The 24,046-nt window shown below is 40.5% G+C and overlaps 1 protein-coding gene across 4 annotated transcripts; it reads left to right on the top strand.

The window, feature by feature from the left end:
• The first annotated feature begins 373 nt into the window (after positions 1-373).
• On the top strand, positions 374-23,891 carry Mynn (myoneurin). Of its 4 annotated transcripts, none has more exons than XM_052730438.1 (8): positions 374-1,103; positions 2,141-2,437; positions 9,878-10,671; positions 11,663-11,822; positions 15,127-15,305; positions 16,159-16,242; positions 17,341-17,427; positions 19,916-23,891. In XM_052730438.1, the coding sequence occupies exons 2-8, from the start codon at positions 2,172-2,174 to the stop codon at positions 20,173-20,175; spliced, it is 1,830 nt and encodes a 609-aa protein (XP_052586398.1). In that variant the 5' UTR covers positions 374-1,103; positions 2,141-2,171; the 3' UTR covers positions 20,176-23,891. The 4 variants fall into 4 exon arrangements, with proteins under 4 accessions (XP_052586398.1, XP_052586397.1, XP_052586399.1 ...); XM_052730437.1 differs by having other exon boundaries at positions 374-1,361; XM_052730439.1 differs by lacking the exon at positions 16,159-16,242 and having other exon boundaries at positions 374-1,361.
• Positions 23,892-24,046: the final 155 nt, after the last annotated feature.

The raw sequence follows: 24,046 nt of genomic DNA, 5'->3' as shown, positions 1-24,046 counted from the left end.
GCGACTTGAAGAAATATGTTAAAAGAACTGTTTTCACTCAGCTGTGTTAATGTTGGAAACACCCTTATAGCCAGAAGAGAACACCAAACAAAAAGAGCTGATAAGGTAGCTATTGATCCTAGAAGGATCAAACGAAACCAACTGTTAGCGCTATCGTCTCTGGAGCATTTTTATATAGCCCTTAGCTCTCCCTCTGGAGTTTTCCATTTTCCCTTCCATGCCAGGCTATGTTGTATTCTTAATCTGTGTGTCAAGTTCACTATATATCGAAAAGGGCTCGACAAAAAGGTGAAATTAAAAGTAAATTTATACTCAGAAATATAAAATAAAGAAGTAGCCTCAACGTTATTCTTATAAGCACGACTGTGGTTTTATTCACAAATTCTTACAGAGACGTTATAATGCAAAAAGATTCCGGTAGGGGGAAAGTCTCCTTTTTTGAGACTGTCTTTTCAAATAAAGTCCCGGGCAAATTCCTTAAGGTCCAGAAACATAACTTTTGACAGCAACAAACATTTAAGTTGTGGTTTTTAAGATTTATGAAACGTCCGCAGGTTCTAGGGAGGAATCTACCCGAACACATCAAAACTTTCTGGCACTTTCGTATAGTGCAGCGATAACTCTGCGCTTCTTCCTTTACGGCACGAAATCTGACTTCGATGTAAATAACTGCCAAAATTGTTCTGGTTCAGGCGCAGGAAAACCTTTTTCCGGTAGAAAGCCCACCTTCCTCTCATGTTGCGCATGCCCAGTGTGCCCTGCTGCTTTGCTTTGCTTTCGTGCATCTCCACCTTCTGTCACCAGGTAAGGGCATCCTGGAAGATGAGCTTCAGTGGCCGGGCTCAAACAGAACTCTGGGGGTCCCAAGAGCTTTCGGGTATGCAAAAGAGGAAGCACATCCCTCCCAGCCGCCACGGGCAAGAGCCAGGGTGCACAGCGCCGTAATCTCCACTGGAGGGGCGCTAATGAAGAGAAGATGACAGGAGAGGAAAAGAACTACAATTCCCAGCATGCAGTGCGCCGCGCGGCTCCGGGAGAGGCCGGCTGTGCACTCGAGCGGGGTCTCAGCCCAGCATCCGGGCCCACGCCTGCGGGCTGACAAGGTGAGCATCTGGCCTAGGATGTGAGTGAGCCCTGAGGTGTGTTCCGGCGCCCCGGGCATGCCGGGAAGTTAGGCCTCCGGGAGCCAGCTCGCCCGCCCTGGCGGACCTCTGCAGTCCCATGGCCGGTGTCCACGCTGGACCACACACCCGGACGTGACGCTACAGCGGAGGAGGAAGGGAGAGGCGGAGCGTCGCGGTGACGTCCTCCCAAGATGGCGGAGAGAGAGTGAGGAAACTGTTTCCCTTGGGCGGCTACCGGTGAGTGCCGCCCTCTGCCTGGCCTGCGGTCCTCCGCTCTTGGATCCCGGGGTCCGACGTGGCCTGGCGCCTTGGAGATCGAGCGCGCTTCGGGCTGGAGGAGGGTGTCCTGGGAGAGGCAGCGTCGGCGGTGGCCGGCGCTGCAGCCCGTGGGAACTGGCGGCAGTGCGAGCTGGGAGGAGGGCAGGGCAGCGGAGGCCGGGCGGGCTGGCCGGGGCTGTCACTCCGCCGCTGCCCGGCTTGCAGCGGCCAGGCAAGGGGTGTGTCCTCCCCTGGGGAGTGACGGAAGCTCTGACAAGCCGCGTCTGGTGGGGCGTTTCCGCCCCCTTGCACCTGCCCAGCGCCGGGAAGGAGCCGCACCGGCCAAGCCTCCAGGTTTCAGTGATCAGAGAGCAATTTAACCAACTCGTGTCCTGTTCTTATCCCCGCTGCCTCAGGGAGTCAGTTCTTAGTTTGTTCAAGCACCTCCAGATAAATATCCCTCCTGAGCTTGAAAGTTTGAGGGGTCAACTACAAAAGCTTAGGATTTTAAGACCCTTCTTACAACTCATGAAACTGGGTTCCTTCATTTATTGCATTAGTGTCCTAGTGCAGTAACACAAAGAGAGGCACTTAATCACCATGTGTGTTTGATGAGGCTTTGGGGCAGGGGGGGCGGGAAGTGAGAACTCCATTCTTCCTGTTTAGTCTTGTCCCTTCTCCACTCTCCCGTCTCTGCTTGGGTGGATATCGGATGAGAGCTGATGGTTATTGATTCACTGTTTCTTTTTATCTTTTAGATCAAGGGTAAAATTCCATTCTGATATCAAAATGCAGTATTCACACCACTGTGAGCACCTTTTAGAGAGACTGAACAAACAGCGGGAAGCAGGATTTCTTTGCGACTGTACCGTCGTGATTGGCGAGTTCGAGTTTAAGGCGCATAGGAATGTGCTTGCCTCCTTTAGTGAGTATTTCGGTGCGATCTACAGAAGCACTTCTGAGAACAATGTTTTTCTTGATCAGAGTCAGGTGAAGGCTGACGGATTTCAGAAACTGTTGGAGTTTATATATACGGGAACTTTAAATCTCGACAGGTAAAGTACACGTTTTTACTCAGTTATAAAAGCTAGTCAGTCTTCAGAGCTAAAATAGATTCATATTTTTTTCCCATTCAGTCTCTACACTCATTCTCAGTGTTGACATGCACTATTATATGCATACACATGTGTTTGTGTGTGTGTGTATGTATATACATATATCTGTACATATACATACTATACACAACACACATCACACACACACACACACACACACACACACACACACACACACACACACACACGCACGTAGCTTCAATAGCTTTGTTTAGGATGAAAAGATGTTTGATAACCACAAAAAAAGCCCTTAAAATCAAGAATTCTGTCAGACGTACTTATTCACTTGGGGAAAAAAAGCTCTCTATTTGAATTTTGCAAATGTGAAGTTTTAAACAGTGACTTCTAAGTGAATTTGAATTTCCCGTTGCTTTTGGTCTTGGTGTTCCTTGGGCCTTCTCCCTCACTCTGCCCCTTGCTCCTTATGAGGTTTTGGAGTAGTGTTGAAAGAACTACCTCATGTCCTAGTGTCTTCCACTGCTAACTCCTGTAACAATGTGCACCACTTCCTGATCATGGTTCTAGCAGGTAACTGTGGGAATATGAGTAACAATAAGTCTGTTACTGTTGTTAACCTACCCAAAGCTCCAGTCAAGCCAGAGGTTTACTGTGCTTCTCTTCAGACTCTAACTCCTGGCCCCAGTGACGCCTCCAGTGGTCAGGTGCTTGCCATGCAAGTGTGAGAACCTGATTTTGGATCCCTAGCACCAGTATAAAAGCATTTGTGTAATCCCGATGCTGCTGGGGTGGAGCTCACTAGCCAGCCAGCCTGCCCAGCAAAATCTGTGAGCTTCAGATTCAGTGAGAGCACCTGTCTCACATAATAAGGTGAAAAGTCACCAAGGAAGATACCAAGTCAGCTGTGGCCTCCACACACAAATACACGTGCATCTGCATGTCCATGTGCACATGAATGCACACATACTGCTATCTCCAAAGATGCTTGCTGCTGCCCCTTCAATAGCAAGTAGGTTTTCAGAGTCTCAGAGTAGAGATATATTGTTTCCTCTATATGAAAATTAGACTAATAGTGATACATTCCTAGTTGTAGGAGAAGAGGTAGAGAGGGCAAAACCAAAATCTGGTCACATTATACTTGCCTTCTTTCCTTCATTTAGACTATTGACTGATAGAACAGATTTACAGGTCAGTCATGGTGGTGCAGGCCTTTGATCCCAGAACCTGGCATGTAGAGGCAGGTGTATCTCTATGAATTCCAGGCCAGCCAGAACTACCGAAAGAAAAAATTATAGACATTGGAATTGTATCTCTCTGGCTGGCTGATCATGTATCTCCATTAATAATGCCTCTCTGGGCCTTAATCTCCTCATAAAAGTGAGTAGTAGTAACTATTGGTGTTATTTTAAAGATTAAGGGAAGACTTACTTGAAGCCCCCACCTTGCAACAAACATTAGTTTACTTTATATTTTATTTCTTTACTCTTTGCCCTGTTTAGGTCTACATTTGTTAAATGAAAATTAGAAAGGGGAAAAAATCATGAGCTTCTGCTACCTACTGATAAGCACTGTTTTCGTACATAATCTTTTCCAGACCATCTTAATGGATGTATGCATATACACAATTCAGATCCTTTCCTTGTGTCTTGTAGCTTATTGTGGAATATACTTCTTATACATGCTAGAATCAAGATGCCTCTTGATTGTAATAAGGATAGATAAATTAATCTCCTACAATTATTTAAATATGGTAAATAAGCACTTGGGAGGCAGAGCCAGGCGGATCTCTGTGAGTTCGAGGCCAGCCTGGGCTACCAAGTGAGCTCCAGGAAAGGCGCAAAGCTACACAGAGAAACCCTGTCTCGAAAAACCAAAAATAAATAAATAAATATGGTAAATATTAGTAGTAACTTCAGAGTAGTGGATTTTGGTAGACTCTTTGATTTTTACCTTTTAGGGTTTTACCTTAGATTTTACCTTTTTAGTTTCAGTTTTCTTTTTCTTTTCTATTTTTTTGGAGACAGGATCTCTTTCTGTAGCTTAGACTGACCAGAAACGAACTCTGTAACTGAGGATGGCCTCAAATACAGTCCCCAGACTGCTAGGATTACAGATACAAGCCTCAGTCTCAGTACTGGGATTAAAGACACACATCACCATCACCCAGCTGGTTTCTCTTTCTTAATTCACTATTTGTGAAAAAAATCTTAAATTGACTTGAACATCCTGGAAGCACATTCCTTTGTGCCTTCATGCAAAGAGCCAATGTAAAGAAGAACAAGTGTTTAGTTCCCCCACCCTCCGCCTGTGTGTGTGTGTGTGTGTGTGTGTGTGTGTGTGTGTGTGTGTGCGCGCGCGCCTGCCTGTGCCTGCTGTGTCTTTCCCGGTGAGTAGTTAAATACTGGTGTGAACCTAGCCTGAAGTCTAAACGATTTATGCTGAAATGGGAAGGACAATATTTAGCAATTGACTTAGCAGGGCTGGACTCTACCAGGTCCAAGCCCTTCCCCCCTCTGTCTCTCTTGCTAAACCATTAGATTACATTCCTCAAGCTAGTCGCCAAGGTCCAGTCCCTTATTTGGTCACTTCCTTATGCCCAACTCATTCCCGAGGCTGATCACCAAGGTCCAGCAACCAAAGTTCATTATTTGTCTACACTGGCTGACCTGTCCAATCAGGACTCACCAAGTCACCCTAGCACTGACTTCCCTTTGTTCCTTAAAAACTCACTCTGCAGAGACGCCTGCTGATGTCTTTACCCCATCCAAAGGAAGCCCCCGCCCCCCGCCCTGCCCCAATCTCAGGAGTAATAAAATCTCCTTTGTGCTGAGAATTTGGTGTCTGGGTATGTTCTGTGCCAACTCCAAGGCCGCCCACTTCATTGATAACATAACTCGGATTGGTTTATAGGACCACCCACCACCACTCAGTTCTTGCACTTTCTGGACTATCTGGCACATGCTGCCTTCATACAACAGTGGCTAGTTGGTGAGTTTCCCTTTACTAGCCATCTTGAACATTCCCCAAAACATCAGGTGATGACTGTTGATCGTCCTACGTCCCTTCTCTGTCTTGTGGGGTGGCATGTTCCCTGAGATGGCTGCCAGGCACATTCCATTCAGTTCAGCTTGGTTGGAGGTTTTCCGTTTTTCTTATCAAGGCTTTTCTGCTGAAATCTGGTGTCTGTTCCTAACAGTCCAAAAACCCCATCAACAGGTCCCCGGCTTTCTCCTCAGACCATTCTGTCTCCCTCTTGGTGGCAGAACTTGGGTGACAATCCCTCCTTCCCAGAGACCTCCCTATTAGCCATCAAGACCCTCACTCACTAGCCACCATTAGTGATGAGATGGCCTCAAGCAACTCCAACTCAAACCCGACATTACTGGTGCATCTTAGTACTCAAGAATGGCCCTTATACCCCCTAGACAATCAGACAGAAAGGACCTTTACAACTTTTGTGCCCGTGGAAAGATGGAAGGAGATCCCCTTTTCTTCTTCTCCCTTCCAACCTTCCCTCACTGGATTCTGTATGTCTGCCCTTGTTCCAAGCCTTCTTCCCCTTACACTTTCTGTTCCCATCTCATGTCCTGTTGGCCATCAAAATTAATTTTCTGTTATGTTGCTTCTTTCCTCTCTCCCTCCCTCCTTCTCTCCCTTCCTTCCCTCCTTCCTTCCAGAGAGAAAGAAAGACATTCATTTTGGGGAGCTATTAAGAGCCGAACTAATCCTTTGGTCCCACCAATGAACACCTTCCCTGCTTCCATCCTCTCCCCCATCATAGCTACCTTCCTTCTAGTCCTTTCACCTCCCCTCTGCCTCTCATCTTACCCAGGCTTCTCCTCTTGGTTGGCAGCTCCCCACCTCCAACTCAGGTTCATGTTCACTCTGGACTCTACAGATGTCCCTGCCTCTGACTATGTCTCCCTTTTATCTACAGTAAACCTTCTCCTCCACCATACCTAGGAGCAGTCAAGTCCACCTGTCCATCCTCCCTCCCTCCCTCCCTCCCTCCCTCCCTCCATCCATCCATCCATTCATTCATTCATTCATTTATTGTCATTCAACTGCTCTTGCAGAGGATTCCAGTTAAGTTCACAGCACTCAGGGTGGCTCTAGAGGAATCTGAGTTTCTGTGGACATCTGCACTCATATACATTTTTCCCAACACATACACGTGCACATAATTAACAAAATGTATCTCATTAAAAAATATTATTTCATGTATATGGGTGTTTAGCCTGCGTGTATGTCTGTGCATCACTTGCATGCCTGGTGCCCATGGAAGCCAGAAGAGGGCGTTGGGTCCCCTGGAACTGGAGTGAGCCACTATGGGTGCTAGGAATGGAACCCAGGCCCTCTGGAAAACATCCAGTGCTCTTAATTGCTGAGCCATCTCCAGCCCCCCAAAATGAATGTCATTCTTTCTCTCTGGAAGGAAGAAAGAAAGGGAAGGAGGGAGGAAGGAAAGGAAGAAAGAAAGAAGCAACAATAAAAAATAAGTGATCTTAAGAGCTAGATTGCTTTGGTTATTTCTTGGTTCTAACAAGTTACTTAAATTCTTTGGCTCTTTTGGGGGAGAGAGAGTGAGAGAGAATATGTGTGCATGTGTTTGTATTGATTAGGATTGAACCCAGTGCTTCATGTATGCTAGACAAGCATTCTCCCACTGAACTTCCCCAGCCACAGCCCTTGAGAATTCTTATACTTAATTAAATAATCTGCAGTGACTATTTAAAGGGTAAAAATGAATTTGGAAGCACTGTAGCTTGATGCATGTGAAGAAAACCACATTTAACAAAGACTCGCTTCACTAATGTTTTTCATGTAGTTATACATGTGTGGATGCCCTTGGAGGCCAGGAAAGAGCACTGGGTCCCGTGGAACCTGAGCCACCTGATGGAGGTGCTGAGAACTGACCTGTGCTCCTTTTTAAGAGCAGTGAGAGCACTTAACCTCCTCAGCCCCAAGAAGATCAGTTTTTCAAGTAAAACTATGATTGCTTTTCTTCATCTGGTGTCTTCATTGAGATTATAGGCTGCGGAATAGTTTGTGGAAATTATTGTTTTGGCATTGTACAGTTAGTATGTGACTTAATGCTAGTTTTGTTATTTTTAGAGTTTATTTCACCCTGTTATCTGTTTGATGGTTCATTTGATGGAACACAAAGCACAAATATACTTTGAGACCAATAGCTTTATTTTAGTTAAATGTATTAAGTGGTAGAGCAGATTTTATTTTTATTCTACGAAAATATATATAATGAATTGTTTATTGTCAGTGGTGATGCTGTAACATACATTGTAAAGTACAGTTTGTATTAGAGAATACATTTTCTAATATATGTAGAGAATTAACTCAATTGTAAAGATTCATGATCTATTCTAAATCTATTCACAATGAGCCTATAAGAAAATATCTTGAATAATATTTTCTTATCTAGGGATGAGACTCAGACACACTATATACCAGAAGTTGATATGTAGTAAGTTTAAAAATTTGAATGGATTTTCCCAGAGAATAAAATATTTTCGGCTGGTGAATAGGTTTCCAAATTCCATACAGCTCTTTAGCCTACAGTGAGTTGAAAATCATTGTCATAAAAGACGTTTTAGACAGCCAGGAGAATAGTAAATGAGGTAAAAGTACAACTCAGTGGCACTGAGACAAAGGTGTGACTAGATGGTGGTCAGCAGTCGGTAGAGAGCAGTACACATGCAAGATTGTCTTGGAGATCCCAGACAGTCAATATTCTGGTTATTTTTATTTTGCTTCAAAGTTTATTCCCTCTTAAAAAAGCAGTAACAATATTGTCTTTATTATATGTTATCAACTATAATTGGAACCTATTTCTGACTTACAGGGAAGAAAACAGAAGAGAGCTATGTTAGTGAACCAAGTAACACCTGGCAAAATGGCCAGCAGGAAGTTTACTTGTGTGTATCTATATGCTTGTATTAGCTCAAGATGTCACACTTCAGTCTTATTAGCGGTTTATTAATACCAACTAAACTCTTGTTTTTACAACTTAGGAATTTTAAGCCAGTGATGCTGCCTCACCCTGGTGAATTCATAGAATGCTGGATCCAGTGCTAAATATACCAATCACCTCTTTTCTATACTGTAAATGTCTAATAATACTCCTCTTGGTACCACTCTTGGTGGATAGTAAATATGACTGGAATGTTGAACAGTGTGACTTGTCTTTCTATACAAAGCTAACATGATAAGCTTTTCTGACAGTAAGCTGAGCTAGAGAGAGGTTAGCACATTATGAACTCTTGTCCCTCCCAATTGTAATCCATGGGCCAGCTACATTGACCTAGCAGGGAGTGCAGTACAGTTGCAGATTGTCTGGCACTATCATTGATGACTGAATTTAGTCTTTCAGTCTTCATTAAGACCCCTCCATGATTCCTATTGACAGTAAAGTTTGAGAAGCATAGATAAAAGGAGCTCAGAGTGCAGAACAGGAAAGTAGGAAATATTTCATTGAACTCTGTTGCCAATCCAGAAAACTTGATTGATATCTGAAGAAACCTTGGAGGAGATGGGAGGAAGCAGTGTATTGTCAACAACATTAAAAAAAAAAAAATAGCAAGGCATGGTGTGCATGCCTTTATTCCCAGCACTCAGGAGGCAGAGGCAGGTGAATGCTATGAGTTTGAGGCCAGCCTGGTCTATAGAGTGAGTTTCAGGTTAGTCAAAACTACATAGTGAGACCCTGTCTCAAAAGAAACAAAACAGATGTGTGTGTGTGTGTGTGTGTGTGTGTGTGTGTGTGTGTGTGTGTGTGTGTGTTTGTGAGTGCACATGTACATGTGTGTACCACAGTGTACATGTGGACATCAAAGAAACAAAACAGATTTGTGTGTGTGTATTTGTGAGTGCACATGCACATGTGTGTACCACAGTGTACATGTGGACATCAGAGGACAGTTCTGGGGACTAGTTTCTCTTTCTTGTTGAGGCAGGGTCTTGTTTCTGTGTCTGTCTCACACCTTGGTGTAGGAACACTTGAGATCCCAGGTACGTCGCTCTTATGTGGGTTCCTTGGCTCTATAGGCTTGCTCAGCTAATGCTTCTACCTGTGGAGCCAGCTTGCTGGCCACCCAACAACCAGTTTTCAATACAAGTCTTTTTTTGCTTGTTTTTTAAGCAGCCAGAAAATTTAACATTTTGCTATTCCATAATGGTTCATCAACATCTATAAGTAGGCATTCTTTTCATCTTTTTAGTATCTATAAAATTGGAGATACCTGCTCAAATATTCTGTAAAATTACATTTTATAAATTTGTTACTTAGTTTAAATTTTTCCAGAATTCTGCTTCATTATTTCTTTAAAAGATATTCAAGTATATGTGCAGTTGCTTCAACTTTTCCTTTTGGTTGGAATATTGTCATCTAGCCTTGTTTCCTTACAGTTGGAATGTTAAAGAAATTCATCAGGCTGCTGACTATCTCAAAGTAGAAGAGGTAGTAACTAAATGTAAAATAAAGATGGAAGATTTTGCTTTTATTGCTAGTCCCTCTTCTACAGAAATATCTAGTATTACTGGAAACATCGAATTGAATCAACAGACCTGTCTTCTTACTCTGCGAGATTATAACAATCGGGAGAAATCAGAAGTGTCCACAGACTTAGTTCAGGCAAATCCTAAACAACGTTCATTGGCAAAGAAATCGTCTCAAAGTAAAAAGAAGAAAAAGGCTTTCAATTCCCAGAAACCAGGGCAGAATAAAACAGTGCACTATCCCAGTGATGTTTTAGAGAGTGCATCTGTTGAATTATTCCTAGATACAAATAAATTGTCCTCCCCTGTGGTTGAACAAGTCATCCAAGGAAATGATAATTCAGAACTTGAGTTGACCTCAGTTGTGGAAAATACTTTTCCAGCACAAGATATTGTGCAAACTGTTACCGTCAAACGGAAACGTGGAAAGTCACAGTCACACTGTGCTCTGAAAGAACACTCCATGTCTAATATAACCAGTGTAAAGAGTCCGTATGAACTGGAGAACACTGGAGAAGAGCTGGATCAGCGGTATTCGAAGGCCAAGCCAATGTGTAACACATGCGGGAAGGTGTTTTCAGAAGCCAGCAGCTTGAGAAGGCACATGAGAATACATAAAGGAGTCAAGCCCTATGTCTGCCACTTGTGTGGAAAGGCTTTTACCCAGTGTAACCAGCTGAAAACCCACGTAAGGACTCATACAGGTAAGACTGCTGTGCGATGGGTTTGTTTTTTTCTTTTCTGTTCTATTTTGGTACTAGGGATTGAACCCAGGACCTCACCTGAGCACACACCATACTAAGTTGTATCTCCAGCCAGTAGAGATGATATGAACATACAGCATTGACAGCCTTGCCACAAAATTGGCCATATTCTTCTATTTGTAAGACGTTTCAGCATTAGACTCTTAAACTCTTATTTGTAATTGTAACCAAGTATTTAACAGCTCCTTGTTATAATTGACATTTTAAGTTCTAGTGTATCAGGTCCTTACATCATTTTCTCTCATAACAAGCGTAAACTTGGTTCCAACCCCTGTCCCTAGCTGGGTATTGAACCTGGGCCTTAAGCACTCCCTGCAAGTACTCCCCCACTAAGCTATAGCCCTTCCCCTTCCCCATGTGACTTTTTTTTATTTTGAGACTGTGTCTTGCTAAGTTGTTCAAGATAGCCTTGAACTTGCTGTGTAAGTCTTGGATTTGCAATCCTCCTGCCTCAGCCTCCAGAGTAATTAGGATTATAGAGCTGTACCATTAGGCCTGGCTTGGTTCTAGCTTTTAAAGTATTTAACAGAGACAATTATTAAAACTCAGTCCAGTTTTCACATATTACCAGTACTTCTCATTACATGCTTCTAGACTTCATTAGTTTTTTGAACATCATTCTCTCTCAGCTTCTCTGTTATCTGTTTTGCATGACCTGCTGGCAAAGTGTGAGCATCCATTGGTACACGTAGGTTTGTGTTTTATACATTTTTCTTGCTGATCACCTGTCACTGTTAGGATTAATCTCTTTCCTCCTAGTGTTTTCAGTAGTCTGAAGGACTTCGCATTTGCCTTGGCTACTTAGAAGTTACCATTTTCTGGAAACAAAACCAGTACCATTGGCACTCTTAAAAGCCTTGAAAGTTTATGACCTTAGCAAGTTAAACGGGATTTTTTTTCCTTCCTAATACAAACGTTGTTGATCTTTTAGGGGAAAGGCCATACAAATGTGAACTATGTGATAAAGGATTTGCTCAGAAATGCCAGCTGGTCTTCCACAGTCGCATGCATCATGGTGAGGAAAAACCCTATAAATGTGATGTGTGCAATTTACAGTTTGCAACTTCTAGCAATCTCAAGATTCATGCAAGGTAAAAAAAAAAAAAAAAAAAAAAAAAAAAAAAAAAAAAAAAACCAAAAAACACGAGTTGTTTGACCTTTAAGTGAGTTAATTATTGTGACCTAATGAGTCCATTTTTACGAGTACCCAGAGCAAGCCTCACATTACCCCATGCTGATCATTTGATGCTTGCCCTACCAGGTTATCACCTTACTTTCATCTTCCTTGCATTCCCTCATTCCTCTCCTTTGGAATGGGAACTGTACCGTGGAATTGATGTAAACCGTGTTTTGATTTTTACAAATGCTCACAACTCAGAGTTGCCCCAAGTCTCGGAAACTTTAGACCTGGACTTTTGACACTTAGAGATGGATGGATGCATTTTCATGTGAGATGGGCTTGAACATTTGGGGCTAGAGGTAGATTATAGTTTGGATCTGAAATACCTCCCAAATGCTCATTTGTGGAAGGCAGAGTCCCCAGTACAACAATGTTGAGGTGATGTTTGAGGAAGTGGCTCTGACCTAATCAGAGAATTAGGGGAGGTGACATTTTTGGTGTTGAAACCTACTTAAATAACTGAGTCCGGAGCTTCTAGGGATTGTGTCTTGCCCTAGCCACCCTTGCAAGATCCTCCTCTGCCTCTTCTTCCTGATTGCTGTGATAGCTCCACTGTGGTCTTCCAAGGGAAGTTAGTGGCTGTGCCCAATGGACCATGACTACAATAGACTCCAAATGCCTGTATGGAGCATGGCTACAGTGGGCTATGTGGGCAGGGTGCCTAGTACTTTATTCTCAAGCAAATGAATTGACATTTTCATACCCCATAGCTTTTGATGGGTAAGATTTGGCCAATTTTTTCCTTTTTTTTTTTTTTTTGATTTTTCGAGACAGGGTTTCTCTATGTAGCTCTGGCTGTCCTGGAACTGGCTCTGTAGACCAGGCTGGCTTTGAACTCACAGAGATCCACCTGCCTCTGCTAGGATTAAAGGTGTGCACCATTATGCCCGGCTTTTTTTTTTTTTGGAGACAGAGTCTTGCTGTATAGCCAGGCTGGTCTCTAGCCCCAAATCCCCCTACTTCTCCCTCCTGAGAGCTGAGATTACAAAAATATACCATTGATTAGAATTATCATTTGTCTGTTTTGTGGTGCTAGGAATTAAAGTTAGGCTCCCAACGTGCTGGACACGTGCTCTCCAGCTGAGCTGTCTCCAGTCCTTGACTTTGTCCCCACTGTGCTCGTCTGTTCTTCAGCTGTGTCTTCCTTGGCCCAGCTTTACCCGCAATTCTTTTCTAGCCAAACCTCCAAGTTTTTCCAAAATTTCCACTTTGCTTTTACTCACTGTAAATCTGGCTAAAAGTAGCAAGTAATGCTTATAACACCTGTATACTGTGCAGCCTTGAAATGTCTTCCACTGGAATAATTAAGTCTTTAAACCCAGCTCAGAGTCTCAGAGCATGGATAAAATGTAAACAAGTTATTTGCCAGAATGCAAAATTGTTCTCAAGTTCAGTTCCTGGTGGCGTTATTTCCTTCTGTAACTCATGAGCACAGTCTGTATTGTCATTTTTCATTTGCTGTTATTCTTCCTCCCTCTCTCCCCTTTCTAAAAACTGTGTTCCAGTTGATCTCAACTTTTTAAGGTGTCCGCCTCAGCCTCAGGAGTGTTTTCACCATGTGTCCATCATTCCTACTTCTGGCTCCTATCCACATTTCTATCAGAATTATGGTCTTCTGAATTTACATCAGAATGACCCACTAAGCTCTGCTTGCATCTTCTAGAACTTCTCTAACCTGCATCTCTAAACTTTCCCTAGTTCCTCCTAAAGTCAGTTCTAAAAGCTCCTGGACCACATTGTGAGATACAACCACAGTGAACTCATCACTGGTACTACTTTTTTTCTATATACCCAGCTGTTACTGAGACAATATCTGAGGCAATTACCCTAAGATGGAAAGAACTATGTTGGCAGATAGTTCCAGAGGTTTCAGTCCAAGGTCTATTGGCCGCATAGCGCCTGGGCCTTAGGTAAGGCAAACCAATATGACAGAGAGGGCACAGTGGAGTCCACTGCTCATCTTATGGCAGTCAAGAAGCAGAGGCTGTCGAGGGGACTTGGAACAAGATATAGTTTTCCAAGGTGTAATCTCAGTGACCTAGTTGTTCTTCTAACAAGGCCCTACCTCCTAGTTTCCATCACCTAAAGGGGACCACGCCTTTGGCACTTGGCCTTTAGGGAGCATTGTAGATTCAAACTATTAACACCCGGAGTTAGGGGATTTGTTTTAGCTGAACTAAAACAAATTTGAACTGTCATTTGAACCTTCAAGTGACAGTCAGAAAGAGAACAAGATATATATGTACAGATGCTCTAGGTAGGGTGCTATGATATGGAACTTTTCCTTCTTTAAATTACATTTTTGTTTATTTTGTGTGTGTTTGTGTATACTTGTACTATGGATGGCATGCCTGTGGAGGCCAGAGGACAACCTGAGTGATCAAACTTAGGTGGCAGCAGGTACCTTTACCTACTGAGCCAACTCACTGGCCCCAAATTTTCTTCTGATTTAAGTTTTTCTCGGTAAACTATGAAGCAGCTGTCAGCTGGGTGTGAAGGTAGATGAGAAGGTGCTAGTAATTTGAGGAAGAACTTTTGACCAGTAAGGGACTGGCAAAATAATTGCTGTATTTGGGGTTTGGTGATAACTGTTGTATTAGTTGGTTTTTGTCATATGTAGGAAGTGGGAATCTTGGTTGAGAACATTCCTTCCATCAGGTTGCCTGTAGGCAAGCCTATAGGTCATTTCCTTGATTAACGATTAATTTGAGAAGCCCCCGCTCACTGTGGTTGGTGCCAGACATGGGCAGGTGGTCCTGGGTGTATAAGAAAGCAGGCTGAGCAAGCCATGGTGAGCAAGCCAGTAAGCAGCACTCCTCCATAGCCTCTAATTCAGTTCTTGCCCTGACTTCCCTTAGTGATGGATTATGATGTGGAAATATAAGCTGAAATGTACTTTCTCCTCCCCAAGTTGCTTTAGGTTATGATCTTTATCACAGCAGCAGAAACTCCAAGACAACTATATAATGATGATAGCAGAAGTTTTTTTAACTTCTTTCTCTGCTACTGTTTTGATACCTAAAAAAAAATTTTTTGGAGCGGGGGTTAGGGGATAGGGTTTTACGTAGAAACAACTATTGAATTTAAATGTGTAATCTTAGCCTGTTAAGATGAAATAAAATGCTGCATGAAAAATTATGTAAGAAATCCTTCATATATACATTGACCTCCAGATTACTTTACTTACTGTTATATTACTCTATATTTACTAATAGGAAGCACAGTGGAGAGAAGCCATATGTTTGTGATAGATGTGGGCAGAGATTCGCCCAAGCCAGCACACTGACCTATCATGTCCGTAGGCATACTGGAGAAAAGCCTTATGTGTGTGACACCTGCGGAAAGGCATTTGCTGTCTCTAGTTCTCTAATCACTCATTCTCGAAAACATACAGGTAAGAGATAATACAGAGATGGCTATAGTAAGGTTGTAGATAAAAGAAATGGGAATTGTTTCCTTACGAAAGGTAGATTGTAGACTTCTTAGTTAGATATCTGCATTGGTGTTTTTGAAGTTGTGTTCATGATTTTCACATAACTCTTAGATTAAAAATCTGACATTTTCTAGAATAATACAAGGTAGGTGAAAACTTACCTTGTAGCTTATACTTATTAAAGCAGGATAATTCTGAAGATATATAAATTGAATTGAGACATGTTTTTTATGACTAGAGAAAACCTTATTAGCCTTTTTTTTTTTTTTTTAAATCTCCTTTGAATAGGCGTGTGAAAGGGGAGTTAAGTAAGTGGGAGTTGGGTTGGGTAGGAAACTTGTTTTGTGGCTTGCTACCTCCTTTGCATAGACATTCTCAGTTTTGCAACACAGACATGCATTAAGTGCAAGTCACAGCTCTGAAACCCAGTGACCCTTCACTTGTACGGTGGATTGCTAAGTATGATCTTCTTAAATGTGCATGTTCATCTTGAGTAATAAAGTAGAAGCGAGATTTGAAATGTGGCTTAACTTAACATGCTCTTACTCTTAAGAAACACATTGTCCAGGTGATCTCTTCTAGGAGAGAAGAGACATTTGCAGAAGGAATGTTTTAGTATGTGGAAAGTATCAAGCTAGACAGATAATATAAAATAATAGTTTGTTATATTGGATTACTGAAAATGCCTCTAAGATACAATGTAGAAGGCTTTCCTATAGATGATATTTTTAAAAGATTACTTTAGATCACTTGTGATTGATAAATATTATATTGGTATAGTACACCACTTCGCTATCTTTTATTTTCCATCTAGGTGAAAAACCATACATATGTGGTATTTGTGGGAAAAGTTTTATTTCCTCAGGAGAGCTCAACAAACACTTTCGATCCCATACAGGTCTGTGTTTAGGGAGAACGTATTATTTTTTGTTCTCTCTTAATTCCTTTGTATGTAAACCTTAGCATTGAAACCATTGTGGGCTATATAGTATCTAGTCATTACTTCGTGATAAAAGTTTTTAATGTATACATATCAGGTTTTTATTTGTTCATTTCTTTCTTTTATCTTTTCTTAGTTGTTAAGAGTATAATTTAAATTTGGTTAAGAATTGTGTACATTTTCTAAGAAATATGCCAGATATCCATCAAACAAAAACACTTGGATTAAATTGAATAAATATATCAGAAATGAATAGATAATACCAAGGAACTATCAGAATTATAAAGTGGTGTTCTTATATGCAAATTTTCAGAATAGATTATAATATAAACATGTTTATTATAACATGTAATATATAAATAGTATGAAGAAAATATTGAAAATTAAAAATTAAAAGAAAGAAAAATACTACCCTTTGAATATACTGTCAATTTCTTTTCACAACCTGTTTTCATAAATCTTATCCAAAGTAATGTGAATAGGCAGGCTTGGGAAATTCACTGCCAGCTCCTGTATTCTCATAGTCCTTGGGTTTTGGGGTAAAGCATTAAATGGTTCTTAAGTCATCACCCGGCCCCATAGTGCTGGGGAGCAAACTCAGAGCTTAGCAGATGCTATGCTTGCAGTCTACCTCTGAGCTACGTCCCAGCCTAAACAGTTCTTATTTTAAAACAATTATATTGTAGAATATTGTCAGTCTTTCTTAGAGGATTTCCTCATCTGTGAGGTGTATGAGAACAAAAGTCATAATTATACTTTTCCCTAGCTCTATAGCCAGGTTTTAGCATACAAATGGCATCCAATATGTATCTGATAGCAATAAAAAAGATTATTTTTGAGAATTTCAGATAATGAGAATGCTTAATTTCTCCTGAAATTGGGTTATACTTTTTATGAAGTAAAGGTGTATCTGTGTGTATAGGATTTCTCATCTCACTGTCATAACAAGTGATTAAAATATTTTTTTGCTTTATTTTCATCAACATTTTGATAGTTTTGTGTCAGCTAGCAATTTTTAAAATACTGAGTTTTTAAAGTTCTTACCTTGTTTTTCAGGAGAACGACCATTTATCTGTGAACTGTGTGGAAATTCTTACACAGACATTAAAAATTTGAAGAAGCACAAAACAAAGGTCCATTCTGGTAAGTGCATGTGCAGAACATTTACTGCCCTATTGGCACTGGTCCTGAGCATGCTGAGATATGCATTTAAGAGTGTAAATTAGATGTATCTTTAAAACCAGGTGTAGGCAGATGTGGTGGTTCACACTTCAAATCTTAGTACTCAGGAGGCTGAAGCAGAAAGATCTCAAATTCAAGGCCAGCTCGGCTACAAATCTAGTTGCTGGCCAGCTAGAGCCACATAGCGAAACCCTGTCCCCAAAAGCAAACAAATAAAACAAAAAAAAATCCCCAACAAAACAGGACTCGAGGCTCCTGTGCTCAGGCCTAATAACCTAAATTCTATTCCCAGATCCCACAGATAACAGGAAAGAACAATTTCCTGAGAGCTGTCCTCTGAAGACACATATACACACTAACAAACACATACATACACCCAGTGAAGTAATTTTAGAAAATAAAACAGCAACGAAAACTTAGAGATAGATAGATATATATAAAGTAGCTTTATAATTTACAGCAAATTCCTCTTTCCACTTCTTTTGAAATATTGAACTTCATTAAAATAAACAACAACAACAACAAAACCAAAAACCTTCAGGGTCTGGAGAGGTGGCTCAGCAGTTAAGAGCACTGCTGCTCCTCCAGAGGACCCAGGTTAGAGTCCCAGCACTGTCATGGCAGCTCACAACTGTCTGTAACTCCTGTTCCTTGGGCTCTGATGCCCTCTACTGGCCCCACAAGCACCAGGTATACATGCAGGCAAAACACCCATACATATAAAATAATAATAATAAAATACTTCAGCTATTTCCTCCTTCAAAAATATGACTTGCCACAATGCATATGGCACATATCACACACAAAACTTAGGAGACAGAGGCAGGAAGAGTGTGGTTCAAAGTGAGCTACATGGACATCCCTTTCTCAGAACAAACCATGATTGTGAGTAGTTTCAAAAATGAAAGTAAATCTAACAAGCTAAGTAACATTATTCTCAGTAGTGCAGTCTGGGTGATTCAGACAGTAGTTAGGAAGAAAAGAGCCATCGTGAAGATCAACCTAGAAAAGTGGGAGGAAATAGGTAGCTCAAAAATGGTCTGTCAGTATAGGAAGCCATCCTGCAGACTGTTAGGCCTGAGACTCACTGTACTTATCATGGCGTTCTGCCAAGATGAAAAGTCTCACAAGCATGCAGATGATAATAGTGGGTGTGTAGAATGCTCACCTAGCATGCATGAGGCCCTATGCAACATCCAGCACCAAAAAACTAAACATGTTAATAAATACCATTGTAAGGATTGAGGTAGAAACATCTAAAACTGCAGTGAATCTGTTCAACGGTCCATTTAATACCTGCGGGGTCCACATAACTGCAGGGCATATGGAGTTGAACAAGAGCTTACAACCTTGATGTAACATCAGAGATCTAACTAAATTAAAATTGTCAGACATTGTAAATACAAGTGCTAAAGAAGATAGTTCTTCTGAAGCATTAGAATGGGCTTAAGTTTAACCTGGACATGGTAGCCCAGGCCTATCTATAGTCCCAGTACTCAGGATGCTGAGGGAAAGCGGCCTGACTGCAAGTTCAGAGCCAACTTGGGCTACATAATGACAGTATTTAAAAAAGGGGAGGGTTGTTAGGAAAGAAAAGACTTGTTTTTATAGACGTCTTTAAGAAGAGAGAAGAATTCAGAGGATGGAGATGGCAGGATGGGTTCATTCCAAGCAGAGGACATTGTGATGAGCCACTAAGACAAGACAGCACAGATTGTTCTTTGACTGGTTAAACTAAAGAACACATAGAATTGCACCTTAATGAAACAGATCGTGCACTGTTGGCTATCTAGTGCTGCTCCTGAAGTCACACGCAGTTTTGGTTGGCAGCAGACGCTGAAAGCAGTAGTAAAGTGAAGACAAACTGCATCTCTAGTCAGTGTGGAAACTTGTCTAGTCAAACAGTTTCTCACGTCTGGAGATAAACGATAAGTGGTGTACTACAGACTTGAAGCTACAGAGTAATATGAGCTGCTTATTAAAATATCCAGTGTACAAAGATTTATTTACTGCCCTTCTACATTTGGGAGGAATTGGAGAAGTCTAACTGAGCATTTACCCTCAAGGAATGCATAGCCTAGTTAAGGATTTGAGGCATGACTGAGTAGAGTGTTAAACAAGAATAAGAGGGATGGGTACCACAGGGCAGAATAGGAAATTTGACAGATATGTAATAAGGTAGATAAGAAAAGGTTCACCCAGGGTTAGAATGGTTAAATCTATTTATGAATGGCATTGGTGCTTGACCCTGCTCTTGAAGCCCAGACATGCCCAACACTAGTAGTATCAGCGCAAGCCTAAATCAGACACATTGGTGAGAGAGAAACAGGTGCACATGGGTGTGGAGGCCCAGCGTAATTTCTAGGACCTGTATGTGGATTAGCCTCCCTCAGACAATCGTTGTGTTTTGTATTGTTAAAGGCAGTGTACTTTCTGACTTCCGTTTCAGGTACAGATCAAACTCCAGATTGCAGTGTAGATGACCATGCTTTAAGTGAACAAGATCCCACACAAAGAAGTCCTCTGTCAGAAACTCTAGATGTGAAGCCTTCTGATATGACTCTACCCTTAGCGCTTCCACTTGGAACTGAAGACCATATGCTCCTTCCTGTCACCGATAGTCAGTCTCCTACGTCAGACACACTGTTGAGGTCAACTGTGAATGGATATTCCGAGCCACAGTTGATTTTTTTACAACAATTATATTGACTTTGAGGACATGGAATTGCTAAGACATCCCTAGTAGTAAATATAAACGTCTCTGGTAAGGTGCATATTCATATTAATCCCCATTCATTTGAGCTGTGTGAACATTATTTGTCACTCCTGGAAGTAAAAGCACCTGACCTTGCATCCATCAGTGCTCGTTTTGACTTTTGGCTTTTACTGTAAGCAGCCTTTCCAGGAGTGACGTCCACTGTGGCAGCACTATTTTGGGTGGGTAAGTTGTAGACACTGTTCAAGCTGCCTTAATTCCATTTTTATTTTGCATTTTGGACTTCTTTGTTCCTGAGATAAAATCTGACCTGTGGGTTTTTCATTGTTGTTCTCTTCTAACTGTTTAAGCAAAATCTACAGTAATATCAACTTCAAAGCGTTTCTGTTTATAAACCCTGTGGAGCAGTAGGTAAACTGTTGGAGGGGTAAAATTTCATATTTATACCTATGAAAATTTAGATACTAAGGAAGAATTGTGCTATTTATTAATATATTCCTTTAGAGGTAACTTTTTTAATGAAGCCAAAAGGAGTATTTCTCTTAAAACCCAGAAAAATGTATGTAAATTTTTGTTCATTTAGAATGAACTCAGTATTCTGGAGAAAACCAATAGTCTAATCAGTTTTTGTTTTGAGTTGAGACTATATTTTTTTAAATAGATATTTGGTGTTTTTAAGTGGTCAAAAGACAGTTTTGAAATTTGATTCATTTTATATTTTATTAGATTTGTAGATTATTGGAAGTGAATATATAACAGTTTGAAAATTTTTGATAAGCCTATCTTTTTATCGGTTATGCACTTTTTAAAATAAATGTTCTAAAAAGAATTTTCTAGATATAAAATACATACTAGAAATCACTTGGCTTCTAAATTTGATATATTACATAGAAAAATCAAGAAACTTGAGTAGCTTGCCTAAAGCAACACACGAACACACACAAATAGAATCACTATCCTAACTTCAATTATAAGCTACACTTTCTGGTTATCAGTTTATTTACCAGTTTATATTTGAGTTTTCTATAGGTATGGGTTTTTCAATTCTATAAACTACACTGCACCTTTGGGTTGTTGGCTGTAGCTTCCTAGTGGTCTTTCCATTCCAGGTGGATGTAGAGAATTGAGTGACACCCATCCAGATACCTGCTGCCACTTTCCCCATCTCTCTATCCCCGCATATTAATTTATTTCACTGCCTCACCTCTGCATTTTAACTCTCAGAGAGTCAGTTCCCATAGTACTGATAAAAGTCGTGGTGACTATTTCTCATTTCTGCCGTGAATTAGTTACGCTTATTTGTTTTCATGATTTAAACTACACTGAAATAAATTCAATGTGTTTACCAATACTGAATTCTTTAGTCATAATTCCCTGTTTGGGTCCAAGTCTCAGAAATGAGAAGATAAAAACACCCAATTCTTCCAGACTGAAGTAGTGATGCCATTTCTTAGAGCACATAGCGTTTTCACAGTAAATTGCCACCAGTGAGACTGACTTAGCTGGAGACGGTAAACAAATGCCTCCTTTGTATAATAAACTTACTATTTCATTATTTACCTAAGAAATCTGTGTGTCCATTAAATGAACGTACTGAGTTTGAATATAATTTGTAAGGTTATAAAATGGTCAGCTAGTCTATTCTGGTTTAAGATCAATGAAAATTTACTGGAATGTAACAAAACTAAAGAAAATTAAGAGCCAACCCTTTTTAACAAGTTGCCAAAGTAGAGAGATATTTAATTCACATCTTCATTAATCCAAGCATCTAACTGTAGTTGGCATTTTCTTTGGGCAGCCAGCTAGCTCCCAGATAAAGACATAGAGACTTATTATGCATGCTCAGCTTTAGCTTAGGCTTGTCCCACTAGCTCTTTTAACTTAATTTTACCTGTTTCTGTTCATCTTTGTTTGGCCTTGGGGCTTTTTACCTTTCTTTCATTCTGTATGTCCTACTTTCCTGCTTCCTCTGTGTCTGTCTGGCCCCTGGCATCTCCCTGGCATCTCTTTTTCTTTCTTTCCTCCCCCTCCCCGAGCCTAAATTCCTCCTCCTATTTCCTCTTCTTGCCCAGAAATCCTATACCTCCTCCCTCACTATTGGCAGTTCAGCTTTTTATTAGACCAGTCAGGTGCCTTAGGCAAGGTAAAACAGCCACGCATCTTTACATAGTTAAACAACTATTCTGCATCATAAAAAAATGCAGCACATCTTTGCATAGTTAAACAAATATTCTGCAACATCTAATGAACATTTTTCTTAAGTGCTATAGTTAGCTGGGCATGGTAGCACATATCTGTAATCACAGCATTCTGGAAAGTTGAGGCAAGAAGATTAAAAAATAATTCCAAAAATCACTATGATGATGTCATAGTTATATGAGGGCAAAAATTGTCCCGTTTCCTCAAATGTAATGATAGTCTTTTTGTTGATTTATCTTTTTAAATTTTGAGATAGTCTTACTTCATAGCCCAGACTGCCTAGGACTTCTGTGTAACTAACCTGAGGTATCCTCATACCCAAGGTTCTCCTCCCTCGCCCTCCAGAACATGCAATACAATAGCCAACTTGGTAATTAGCATTCTGAAAGCTTCCAAATCTATTATTTTCAGTATTATTTCATATAATTGCAATATGGAATAGGTAGGATTGGTTTTTTTTATTTGCATTACCTGCATATCTAAAATTATTTTAAGTTGATGTGGCTTTAGTTATCGTTTGCTCTTCCAGAATTACGTGTGAAGAAAGTTTAAAGACTGAATGTTCTCTCTTATCATTTTTTAATACTACAGTGTTACTTATTTGAACCTGTGTGTATTTTAGATGTGTCTGGTAATCATTCTAACACAAAGAATCACTGGGGTCAGTTGTTTATTTTGTTAAGATGCGGTGTTTTGGGAAAGATTCTTAAGTATTACAGAAGGTTTTGAAAGTCTTTAAAATGCTGAATATCTTAGAAACTATTTTCTAATATTGTTTTATAATTGTATTATTTTACTCTAGTGTTAGCTTTTAGACTTTTTAAAAAAGAAATTGTAGATTATATATTAAATGAATTTTGCTGTTGAATAGTATTCATGTTTAATTCCATGGGATCATTTCAATAGACAATTTTAGAAACCTTTTTCAAGATTGAAATTTCTGTCAGTTTATTGCAAAAATAGTTTAGCATTTCTGTACATTTTAATCCTACAGAAATGGCACTACCAGAGTAGTTAAAGCAGGTGGTTAATTATATACACTAATTTTTAAAATCTCCTAGGCCAGTAGTTGTAATGGCTTTACTGCTATCAGAATGGAGCTTAAGAATAATGACATTCGTACCCACTTCAGCTTACTGTACTGAGTCAGACAGTGCTGGGGCAGATGTATGCTAGAAAAGCCCTACAGTTGATCTCAACGTGTACCAGACATTGAGAACTATCCTCCTAAGCACTTAGGTGCCCTCTGTTTGAGAGGCACTTAAGATGGAATTCTTGAATATAATTTTCTATCTTTTACCTGGAGATTTTAGTCTATTATTTGGCTAGAAATACCACCAAATGAAAAGATTAAAGTCTGCATTTTTCACTCACTATTTTGATATCAATGAAATTGAGTTACTGGAATGTTGATTTGTTACTTTTTGTTTTAAGAGAAGGTTTTACTATGTGTCACTGTGTTGAGCTTGAATATATTAAATAGCCCAGATTAGGCTGGAATTCACAGTAATCTTCCTGCTTGAGACTCCTCTGTCCTGGGATTATAGCTATGCATCACCACACTTTGCATTAATCTCTTGAGACAATGGTGTAGTCTGTTCTCTTGCCCTCTTCAACCCCTCCCCCCGTTTATTGATGAAAGACTTGCTGCATTTAAGGATTTAT

Source organism: Peromyscus californicus, unplaced genomic scaffold (genome assembly GCF_007827085.1).
Source record: "Peromyscus californicus insignis strain IS unplaced genomic scaffold, ASM782708v3 Scaffold_9__1_contigs__length_137607984, whole genome shotgun sequence".
Classification (NCBI taxonomy): Eukaryota; Metazoa; Chordata; class Mammalia; order Rodentia; family Cricetidae; genus Peromyscus; species Peromyscus californicus.
Note: the sequence above shows the minus strand (reverse complement) of the source record. Positions and strands in the feature narration are given on the sequence as shown.